This window comes from Mytilus edulis, chromosome 3, assembly GCF_963676685.1.
Source record: "Mytilus edulis chromosome 3, xbMytEdul2.2, whole genome shotgun sequence".
NCBI lineage: Eukaryota > Metazoa > Mollusca > Bivalvia > Mytilida > Mytilidae > Mytilus > Mytilus edulis.
Genome location: NC_092346.1, coordinates 103,969,478 through 103,982,083, shown reverse-complemented (window position 1 = coordinate 103,982,083; position 12,606 = coordinate 103,969,478). Strand labels below are relative to the sequence as shown.

Here is a 12,606-nt window from a genome sequence, read left to right as displayed (position 1 = left end):
CTTCTTAAAAGGTTTATATTTAAGAAGGTGAAAGACCTGGATGCTTCATACTTTGTATATAGATGCCTCATGTTACGAAGTTTCCGTCAGTCACATGTCCAATGTCCTTGACCTCATTTTCATGGTTCAGTGACCACTTGAAAAAAAAATTCAGAATTTTTGTAATGTTGAATTCTCTCTTATTATAAGTAATAGGATAAATATATTTGGTATGTGCGTACCTTGCAAGGTCCTCATGCCCGTCAGACAGTTTTCACTTGACCTCGACCTCATTTCATGGATCAGTAAACAAGGTTAAGTTTTGGTGGTCAAGTCCATATCTCAGATACTATAAGCAATAGGGCTAGTATATTTGGTGTATGGAAGGACTGGAAGGTGTACTTGTCCAACTGGCAGGTGTCATCTGACCTTGACCTCATTTTCATGGTTCAGTGGTTATAGTTAAGTTTTTGTGTTTTGGTCTGTTTTTCTCATACTTTATGCAATAGGTTTACTATATTTGTTGTATGGAATGATTGTAAGGTGTACATGTCTAGCGGGCAGATGTCATCTGACCTTGACCTCATTTTCATGGTTCAGTGATGAAAGTTAAGTTTTTAAGTTTTGGTCTTTTTATCTAATATTATATGCCAAAGGTCAACTATATTTGGTGTATGGGAATATATTATGATTTATATGTCAGTCCCGCAGGTTTTATTTGACCATGACCTCAATTGCACGGTTCATTGCACAGTGTTAAGTTTTTGTGTTTTGGTCTATTTTTCTTAAACTATAAGTAGTAGGTCAACTATATTTGTTGTATGGAAGCTTTGTTAGCTGTACATGTCTGCCTGGCATGGTTCATCTGACCTTGACCTCATTTTCATGGTTCATTGGTCTTTGTTAAGCTATCTTGGTTAATGTTAAGTTTATGTGACAGTTGTAATAAAGCTTTATACTTAGGACTATCAACATAATATCAATGATTAGTAAAGAAGGCGAGACATTTCAGTGTGTGCACTCTTGTTAAAATATTTATAATGTTCTTAAACTATCCTGGATTTCTACCAAACTTAGACAAAAGCTTGTTTCTGATCATAAGATATTATTCAGAAGTAAATTTTGTGAAAAAAAAAAATCACTTTTTCTGTATTTTACTTATAAATGGACTTAGTTTTTCTTCCAATTAACATTACATACAGTCTGCAGTTAAAGTTTATAAAACATTTATTAGATTGATAAACTATCCTGGATTTTTTTACCAAACTTGGAAGCTTCTTTCAATCAAAAGACAGTATCGAGAGGGAAATTTTTATTGACGTTTTTCCTAGTTTTTGTTGAGTCTGCGATTAACAGCAAAAGTAGGCGAGACACTGGTTCCGTGGAACCCTTACGAATTTATGAAAGCAAAGGATATATAAGTACTGACACACATGAAGAGTTGTCTAACCAAATCAGGCCTTTTAAAAGTAATAGCCAAACCCATCTTAAGTCAATTTTGCCTGATGGTGTCGGAACCTTAATTTCTTAATAAATCTTAAATTTATTTAGTGTGTGAAAAAGTTGTTTATTAGGTGCAAAAAGCGTTTAAGTCAGGGATGGGCACGATTACTGGCAAATGTAATCGATTAATAATCGATTACATGAAGGATTTTTGTGCAATCGATTAATAATCGATTACTCAAATTTTAGTATGTAATCGATTACAATCGATTACTTTATCAAAAGTAATTACATTACTTTTCGATTACTGTCAATTACATGCTCAACATTTCACCAAAAAAATTACATGTATAAACACAATTATATTGCTCAACATTTGTATAGTGGAAATTATAAAGAACTTACCAAATGCATCATTTAAAGCATTGTTTCTAAATTGTAAGTTAATAGCTGTTTTTTAAAATCATATCTCTTAATGAAGATTAGAAATATTTAAAAAATCTTGAAATTTTTACTTTCAACATAAATGAAAGATGTCATTGAATTGCAACAATCACTTATTCATAACTAATTGTTTTTCATAAATTTTGCTTTCTTACTGACTTCAGTTAGCTTTTTTGTTTTTTACTCTTTAAAAAAAATATTTTAGCATAGTTAATTATAATGTTTAAGGAAATATAAAAATAATAGTAGAATAATTAATCAGTTCAGCTAATTTTTAAGATCAAAATTTATTTTTATAATGACATGCATAATTTAAACCTTTTGTTTGGATAACCACCCTAATTACAGATTATTTAACTGCCACTGGAGTACAATCTATAACCTGGGGCTAAATACTGTAAATTTCATTCTTAATTAGACATAAGATAATTGAAATAAAAACAAGCTTTGTTTGTTATTGATTAGAAGACTTTGATCATCTAATTAGGAAAGGCAAGAATATTGTCAAGATTTGTTGACTTCTCCCCATAAAATTATATACAAAATATATTTATAGTGTAAAAGGGATACATGTATCTATTTCTGAAAAGAATTGCAATGCATTGCCATTGGTTCATTAATGTTAAAAGGATTTTTTATTCTTTTTTAATTCAATTTATATACATGTATATCATAACATTTAAGAAATCAACTGATTATCTATTCTAAGCTTTAATTTCAACTCTGACTGATAATGATGTTTTCAGGAAATATAACGCAAATAAACTTATCACTTTTAAAAATGTAGTGAAGAACTTAACGAAAGACAGACACATTTCTTATTTAAGACCTATTTTATTATTTCAAATCTATTTTATTATTTAATATTAAAGCTCTTGGCTTCAATTATTGACAAGCACATACATCCATTTGTTTTAAAAAGCTAGATGTAAAGTAAACTTAGGTAGAGGGTCTGGTTGCTCATAATGCAGCTTGAGACAATAGATAGCTTTACTCTCAAGTATTGTTGATGTATAATATTTTATTTGTACTTCAAAGTGATAACATACATATTTTCCTCTGAAATAGGTTGTTTTTCATCAAACTATTTTACTAAAGTAATCGAAATGTAATCGAAAAGTAATCGATGATTACACCCAATTTTTTTGCTGTAATCGATTAAATTACGATTACATGTAATCGAAAATGTCTTCGATTACAGATTACTGTCGATTACTTGAAAAAATGTAATCAATTACAATCGATTACGATTACAGATTACGATTACCCCATCCCTGGTTTAAGTTAATGATTTTTCATCTTATTTCTTGACCTGGAAGACCTGAAAGACAGAGGGATGCTGATAGTAACCAACTTCAGTGATTTTGTTAGTGCTATGGGGAAGTGGCCTTGGGCCCATGCAATTGTGAATAAATGTTCATGGAATGTTGGCTTTGGGGAAAATATTAATTCTTTATATGGAGGGTACATGGCATCAACCATTTGCAACTTCCTAGGGAGTTTTTGGTGACACATGCCCCCCAAGAAAATTTTGAAAAATTGGGTACAAAATTCTGCGATCTGAGAAGGAATAACTGCATAAATTGCAAACAAGATTCAAGAGATTTGTGAACAAAAATCCAACCATTATACACATCAAAAAAAAAATTTGGTAAAAAGTGAGCATATTTCTCTTTGGGATTGGGGCCCAAATTTGGACCAAAATTAGGGTTGGAAATCCCTGCCAACTGTAGCCTGCACGTAGAGTGGACCCAAGTGAACAAATTAATCACAACAGTTCTAAGTTGGAGTGAAGCTATTCTAGGTACAGCAGTTTAAAATAAGTCATTTGGATCAAAAATCTGAAACTTCATATTTTTTACTTAAGGATGTTCGCTAGTCACGTTTTGGCATAGTTGGCACACCATAAATGCAAAAAAGTATGTCGTAAAAATATCAATCAGTAATTATGTTCCCTTTGTTTTACACTATTTGTGGAAATTTTAGGCCTCTGAACTTTATGTGTCAGAAATAAAAAGGAGGCCTACCCCTCCAAAAAAAGTTTTTTTCTGGATTTCAATTTTTAAAGTTCCTATTTAAGCTCAAAATGAAGATTAAAACTGAGAAACATGACAATAAATAGTTATAGATTGAGATGACATGCATACACTTTGAAATAAATGTCATAAAGTTGTAGAGTCATTGGAGCAAAAAAAAAGTATTTTGGATACGGTCATAATATTACAGCCTCCAAATGGTAAGTGTTAAATAGGTGAAGAAATGTTAAATTTGAAAAATAAATTGCACAATGAATGTAACCATGATTAATATTAATGATGATGATTTATCATGGTTCTATTACAGACTTGAAGAGAGAGGCTAGTATATGCCATCTACTAAAACACCAACACATTGTAGAATTATTAGAGACCTACAGTTCAGAGGGCATGCTGTATATGGTGTTCGAGTAGTAAGTACAAGTCATAGTCAAATTGTTAGATACTTACAGTTCACAGGTCATGATGAGTAATCAGTACTGACAGAGAAAAGATTGCATGAGACTGAAATAAACATAATCAAAATGCACAATCTGTCATGAGATCAGTTTCTTATGCTATTGATGTAAATATAAATGTGTCAGTAATTAGCAAGTATGGAATATTAGTACCAGAATATAAAGGCATGCTTAAATGGGTATCTTAGTCTGTTAGTTATTCTATTTTATGTCTGCAATTGACTACAATATTTTGTCTTCATGGTCCTATCAGTTTCCCTTTTGCAAAAAAGAGTGTTCAGAAAATGCCAAATGAAAAAAGTGAATTATCTCCCTTTGTACATAAAAAGAATTTCCAGGTTTAAATAGTCTAAGAAATAACAGAACTATGATTAAAACTTGAAAGCAGCTGATGATATTAAGTCAAATTTAACAACAATTTAGGATTAGATGCTTGTCTTTCTTTCATTTGGCAAAACAAGTAATGAATCTTTACTTAATACAAGCAATTCCAGACAAGTTGGTTTGAAAATGTGCTAAAAATTTGAAGTTCAAGATTATTTTATTTTGTACTTTATGTGAAGAACTGTTGATGTCAAGAGAAATTTCTATGAAAGTAAGGACCATTATACAACACTGTTTAAATTCATTGTATACTTCTAATCAGATATTTGTGTGGCACTAATAAACTTCAGATTTGGGTCAGGGATCTCTTAGAATATATTGACTTTTGGAGAAATAAAACATTCTGCTTTGCTAAATGGTTGTTTGAATTTTAAATTCTGAGCATATAAAATTGATGAATTTTGATTCTGAATTCAATAGCTAAGTGAATACCCAACATTTTCATGCGATTTTTCTATTTTCTGTGTTACAAATTTACTGCATATCATTAAATTTCAATAGATTTTCCTGTTGACTATTTTCGTCTCCACCCACTTATATTTCTGTATATCAAGGACTTACTCTTTTCACAGATTATTAAGGTACAGTCTGTGACAGATTTTAAAACTTGAATAACTTCGTCACATTTTCATTGAATTTAACTAAAATTGGAAAGACATGATTTTGCAGAAATTAAGTAATTTTCTTTCTGTAGACCTGGTTTTGTGTCAGAAACTATTTCAGTTTCCTGAGAGTACCTAGAGTATCCTTTGCTTTATTTGAATGAAACTTATACAGATGGAAGATACAAGGAGGGGGGATTTTAATTTTAGGGTCAGTAGGTAAAAGGTCAATGTCACTATTACTAAAATGGAGAGAAAAAAATCTAGGAAAATTGTTTACAGATAGCAAACTTAGGTTTTCCTAGCTTTATAAAAAGATTCTACAGACAAATTCTATTGGTTTATGGGTTAATGGTCAGCGTTCAAGCTCAATGTTAGTTATTGTAGAAAATAAAATGGTAAAAATGGTTACTCTATGAGAACTTGAGTGTTGGTTTATTGGAATAAAACTAATGCAGATCAGACATAAGACAGGCCTTTTGATTTGATCTCAACAGGTATTAGGTCAATGTCACTCAGTGAAAAATATTTGTATTCTCAATATAACACTATGAATAGTAACTCTGTTTTAAAATAAACAAATAATTAAAGTACTTGTTTAAAGGTAGTTTTTGGTAAAATCAGTTGGCAGTGCCAGCTTCATACTCACTTTTAGAAGTTAACAAACAAACCAGATCAATTCTGATGTTTGCTTAAGAGCTTTGGAAACAAGCTCACAATTTTAATTGAAATTGTTCATTTGTTATTATATAACACATATATCTGATACTGTCTCTATTCCATAAACAAGATTATAAAGTTATCTTTCTTCTATAATTGTGGTAACAAATACCACAAAAGAACTATCGTTTGTTCAGTGCACTGCAAACATTTACAAAAGGATGTTACTATCTACATCAAAGAATCCTTTAGCTTAAACAGCATATGGTGATTTAAATATAACTGAAAATTGATCTCTATTTACTGGAATTTATTGATCAATTGGTTTAAAATTAACTGAAAAAGTGGTTCAGTTTGTAGGAAAAAGGTCGGCTATGATTCAATGATTGGAACTTAAGCTATTTCATGCACCGTAAGAATCTCTCATTGAATCTTTAAAATATTTATACAATGGAAAAGATAAATTATCAATGTAAATTATCAATTTAAATTAGTCTGAAATTAAGAACATAAAATGTACATTACAAATTAATCTAACAATTCTGTTAGAATTTACATTTTTATGTTGTACTTATTTGGAGCATGTAATACAAGTTTGATTCAAATAGTAACATAATCCATCTAATATCAAATTTTAGAGTTATACGGTATGGTTTATATGCCTTAATCTGCATCAACTTGAAGGTTTCATTTCCCTTCTAAACGTGACTTTACGGATTTCACATGCGCTTTTTGACCTTTTATCTTATAGACAGACTGCTAGTTTTACTGAAGGTCTTATGTTATCAACAGTTCCATAGCCAGGATGTGTCTTGGGGGGAATTTATTTGGTCATGACACCTTGACTTCATAGACAAACTTAAATCTGAATCTACTTTAATAGAATATTGTGTTTTTCGAGAGGGGGTTTTGTATGAACCCCTGAACCTCTGGCTATGTACAGCTCTTAATCAATAGGTTTTCAAAAATACTAAGTAGAATAGTAAATTATGTAAACCATCATTGATATTGGTTTCTGTAGATTGTTATATTCACCTGATTGTCATGCCCAATGATTCATATGTGGTCACTGACCGTAACTGACCCTTGACCGGAATAGTTCCATCAACTTAAGAAAAAAAGATCTTCTGTTATGTTCTACGAAGTTGAGGCTGTCAGAAGCATCTCTTTTGTTCTAGAATCTGCATTAAAAAAAGTTAGATTGAATTAGATGTTTAATTGTAAACATTGATATAATAAATGAAATTCCAAATTTTAGTTTTGTTGAGAGAGTGCAACAAGGTTTTTGTAAATTGTAAATAACTGTAGATTTTATTAACTTTAGAGATGCTGATAGCCCATGAAATTTTCATTGTAAGAGAAAAAAAAGCATGCAGTGGCGGATCCAGTTGGGGCCCCCCCCCCACTCCTGGATCCGCCTATGCCATGTAGTGACTTATGTAACTGTTCAATTGTTTATTATGATCATGAATATTTTTGAGGATCAAATGGTATCTAAATGATGATTTGAGTATCCCTTTGAATGAAATTTATATACATATGAAAGATATGAGATAATAAAAGAATGTTTATTTTTTTGGATCAATGGGTCAAAGGTCAAGGTCACCATTGTTGTTTCTGGTACTTGAGCTTCCCTTACTTGATTGGATTGAAACTTACATCTATCAAATAATAGGGAAGGCTTATTGATTAGGGTTCAATAAGTCAATTGTCAATGTCGCTGTTAGTATAAACGGAAAATAAATTGTGGAATATAGTTTCTGGATGTTAACTTGTGTTTCCCTTCCGTAATTGGAGGACACTAATACAGATCTAAGATTACGGGACATAGAAGAAGCCTTTTGATTATGGAGCCAATAGTTTAAAGGTCAAGTTCACTTTAAAAGTTAGAAAAAAAATGGAAAATGATTTCAAGACAGTGTTTTGATTTGCCCTTGCTTGATTGGAATTGAAAACTTATAGAGGTGGAATATTGTTAAGGGGAACAAAGTCAATTCATTTGCCCTCAATAGGTTTAAGGTCAAGGTCAATGTTTATTATGAATAGAAAAGAAAATGAAAAATGGTATTAGAGAATTATGTTGAGTTATCCTCTCTTGATAGGAATGAAATAGATTAAAGGTTATATGGATTCGTGGTAAATGTTTTAGACCAGGTATTTCTGTGTCCAAAAAAAATTAATTAAATTCAGTAGAATTCTACACATTTTGTGTAACTATCATTGTTTAATAATCTCCATCTTTTCCAATAAAATTCTATTGTAAGATGATGAATGGATGCCAATCTACAGATGGTTAACTAAAACCAAACATCATCTAATGAATTCTCTTACAAAATTTCTATCCCAAAATAATGAAATATTGAACTAGTAATTTTAATTGTTTTATGTTAAAAAAAAATTAAAACATGTGATTAATGCAGTGATATATGTGAAATAATGCTATCTTTTCAAATATCTTATTTGGAATGATAATTATTTCATGAATATCTGATCTACCATAGAACCAATTTCACATGGAATAAAAGTCCAATATTGGATGCATATGATCAACTTAGGAAAGTGAATTGCATTAACAATGCACAGAATTGTTACGACAGAGGCATGAATATTAAAGTTTAATTTGAGTAACAGAGTTGGTATGATGAAGGCATGAATATTAAAGTTTAATCTGGATAAGTGTAATTCCTGACAATAAGGAGACGATCTTTTAGACCACCGTTATTAGTGTTCTATCCTGCTTTAATATTGTTTTAGTAAATCCCTGGAGTGCTATCTGTTGTAATGTATCTCCTACAATTTATCAAATTTACACTTTCCACATCACACCAAACAAATTGTGTTTTGTTCCTGACAGAAATGATATCCTAGTAGACTCTCAGTTTTTGTCCAATTTCAGTGCTATTATTTGCCAATCATCAACAATTACATAGATATAAATTGTCCGTTGATTCTGATCACATTTATAACTATATTAAGTCTTGTACGATTGCTATACAGTTAATGTTAGTGTCGGCAGTTGATGCATGGCACAATTAAGTTTCCATTGTTAAATCGGAATTTACAATATGTATGATAGAGAAAAACGTGTTGAGTTTCAATGCCTAATAGAAGTGAGCACTGAATGAGGAATTGACAAATTATCATTGAAGATTAATTAAAGATGGCAAGGTAAGACTCAAATTTTTACTCTTGTGCGAGGGGTGAAAAGGAGGGTATATGCACGGAAGAACGCGAAACAAAACTGCCATTTCACGATGAAGGAACAATTAAAGATTTCTTGCACATAGATTTTTTTTATGGATTTCACGAAACACAGTGAATACGGACCTTTTTCACTGCTGCACGTGCAGTAAAAATGGCAAGACACATTGCACGAAAAATATTACCCTTTACCACCCTCTTGTGACAACTGAAGATTTACTCTAAAATTCATACAACGAACATTGTAAGGCATCAATATGATTGGTCGGTACTAATGATATTGTTAATAGTTTTTAATCTATTTTAAAATTATTCCAAAAGTACAGGTAAATTGAAAGAGGTTTCTACAGCAGAGAAAAGAAAAGCTGAGCTAGAAATTGATTCCATGATTTTTTTTAGGAGGAAAATGTATGATCTTTGACCCTATTACAATTAAGAATGCCATTCCCGGTAATAATTACAAAATGAACCAATGGTTGTCACAAAAATTATATTACATGTGTAAAAAAATAACTTAAAACTTAAACAGATCAATTGTTATTTTGTAAATAAGAAATAATGGCTAACTATCTAAACAAGAGTATTTGATGAGAAGAGTAAAATGTTTGTGAGCTCTCATACCCCCTCCCCCTTTTACCCCAATGATTCATTTTAACTAACTATTTAGAGGCTTTAATGTTATTTAGTTACTTATATTGATGAGAAAAGAGAATCCAATTTTTTAAGATTATAGAAGGGTGATTTCTTATTTTAGATAAGACTGCTATTTTGTTACAGGGACACATTGTTGGTGAATTTGCATTATTAGAACTTTTGGTAATAACTCACATGACATTGCACTGTATAATTTTGTCCAATTAACCTTTTAAAATATGGTAATTCATTTTTATCATGCAGTTTTAAAGCTTGGGGACATTTTGCACAAAATCTTGATAAAATGATTAAAACCATTATCATCTTGACTTCTTTCTGAAATTCTAGAAATAAGCAGTTAACAACACCATCATTAAGAGTGTTACTTGGTTGGTTATATAACTCATCTTGCCTGAGGTCATCGTCATAGAGAGGCATCAACAAAAAAATGTTGAAAAACAAAAATGGAAACATGTACATTAGTATGATAGTCAATAAATTAGGATACTTGTTAATAAAACTGCATAGATTGTTATAAAATAATAAACTTGATGTTATAATTATGTGTTAATGAGACAAATATCCACCAGAAGCCAGATGTAAACAACTTTAGATAAGACTTTGCTTGCCTGTAAATTGAAGGCAGTCAAATGTAAAAAAAAACTGTGCTTTCACAATTTGTTTTTATTTAAAGACCTATCAGTTTGTGGTGTATATCAGTGATCACCATTTCAATGCAATCTTGAAAATGTATGTAACATACTGTAATGGTCGAGCTGTTTAAAAAAATCAGGAGATGTGGTATGATTGCCAATTCGACAATTATTCACCATTTAAAATGAAAAGGATGTAAGAAATTATAGGCAACCTTATGTCCTTCTACAATGAATAAAACCCATACTGTATAGTTTGTATAAAAATATGGAGACATGGTTATGATTGCCAATGAGACAATTATCCACCAGAGGTGAAATGAATTGGATGTAAGCAATAACAGGCATCTGTAAGTCCTTAAACAATGAATAAAAACCATACTGTATCAGGTCAGTTATAAAAGGCCCTAACATGAAAAATGTGAAACAATTCACACAAAAATCTTATGATCTAATTTGCAGCAAAATTATTTGTGAAAAGCAAATTTAACAGACATGAAAAACAACAACCACGAGGCTCCTGAGTTGGGACAAGCACATAAAGAATGTGGTATACTTTATCATGTTAGTTCGTCATGGAAGCAACTTTCAATATGACTAGAAATAGATTTGTTCTTCATTTGATACATGGATTATTTGTTAGTTTTTGATATTGTAATCTTATATAGTGTCAGTGACTCCCATGAAAATTCGACCCTGATGTCAATTTTTAGCCATGTAATTTGACCTCACTCTAGGAAATCTCACCCTGCTCTAGGAAATTTCACACAATACTTTGTATGAAATGGTTTATTATGTGCAATCTATTTCAGGTAGGCATTAATGGTCGTCTTTACTTCTGTCTCTCTCTCCATATTATTAACTTAGATTCTTTGTATTGTATTTTGTGGCACATTAGGGATACTGACCCAATTTCAAAAAAGGAGGGGGGAAGCAAAATGCAATAAGAATTATTTTTAACATGGTCAGTCTTCCGCATGGTATTTTTTTATAAGATAAAACGGTCTTTTCAAAACCTCAAATCTCGCACTGGGTCTTGCTTTATGACCTTTAATGTTGTCTCAAAATGTTTTAATTGTGTTGGTACTTGATAACATTCACCATATCCTTGTGTTTAAGGGCAGTCTATTTCAACTGTTTCTTCATTTATAGACATGCAGAAAACTAGAAATGTATAATAGAGATTAAAACCAAGCAAGACACAGATCAAAATGCTTCCACAACAGTAACGTAAAACAAAATAATTAATATGTACTATTTTAGTTAACATTCAAACTAAACACATTTAGTAAATGTTATTTATTTAATGATAGTTTTAAAACTCTTATGGCAAAATTTAAAGTAGGAGGGTATTTTCTCTTAGTTATTTATGGTGAAAACCAGTGAAATTTTTATTTCCATTCATATATCAAGCCATTTGCATGTTTGAAATGATTTGAAATATTGTGATAAGTGTTTGTACAAGACTAGTAGTAAATTGTTATTTAATGGATTTTAAATGGTTTAAGCAGTATGTTGATATCCTGGTAAATTTTGCTTTAAACAAATATATTGCTGTAACCAGTAATACTGTTTTACTTTAGATAGAAAACAGCATCATTTGAAAGCTAAACTAATTCAATAAGAGACATACAATTTTATAATTTGTGCTTTTCAAGTAAAATTTCATATTATAGATTTTACAATTCCCTGTACATTTGATGTAAAATTGTGTCTGAATTAAAGAAAAATCTACAATTTTTGTTTAAGCAGCTACAACTGTTGTATATAAATGACCGTTAAAAGTAACTATGTCTTAAGCTTGGCTGGACCAGAGGTCCACGTATATTAAGGAACTTTAAGGAAGCTGACCTGGTCCAAAGGTCCATATATATTATATATAGGATTGGCTGGAGTACTTAAGATCTTTAATGAATGTAAACTTGAGAAGATGTCATAATTAATACAATTATCTTACGACTGCCCCTATATTTACCAGTATATAGTAAACGTCCATTTATGTTTTAAAAGAAACCTTGATGTCCACTACAAGAGATAATTGAATGTATTACCATTATAATTAGTCCTTTAATGATGTAATGATGTCCACTACAAGAGATAATTGAATGTATTA

At 30.7% G+C, this 12,606-nt stretch overlaps 1 protein-coding gene across 34 annotated transcripts in view; it reads left to right on the top strand.

Annotated features, from left to right (window-relative positions):
- The window catches only part of LOC139514704 (peripheral plasma membrane protein CASK-like), a 181,863-nt gene that overhangs the window by 29,646 nt on the left and 139,611 nt on the right, over positions 1-12,606 (top strand). For 30 of the 34 annotated variants that reach the window (XM_071304269.1, XM_071304256.1, XM_071304264.1 and 27 more), the window contains exon 4: positions 4,210-4,315. In XM_071304269.1, coding sequence (XP_071160370.1) covers positions 4,210-4,315 — 106 coding nt within the window. Of the gene's footprint in view, positions 1-4,209; positions 4,316-8,999; positions 9,175-12,606 lie in introns of those variants that run through there. The other 4 variants (XM_071304273.1, XM_071304272.1, XM_071304274.1 and 1 more) reach the window with 3 other exon arrangements.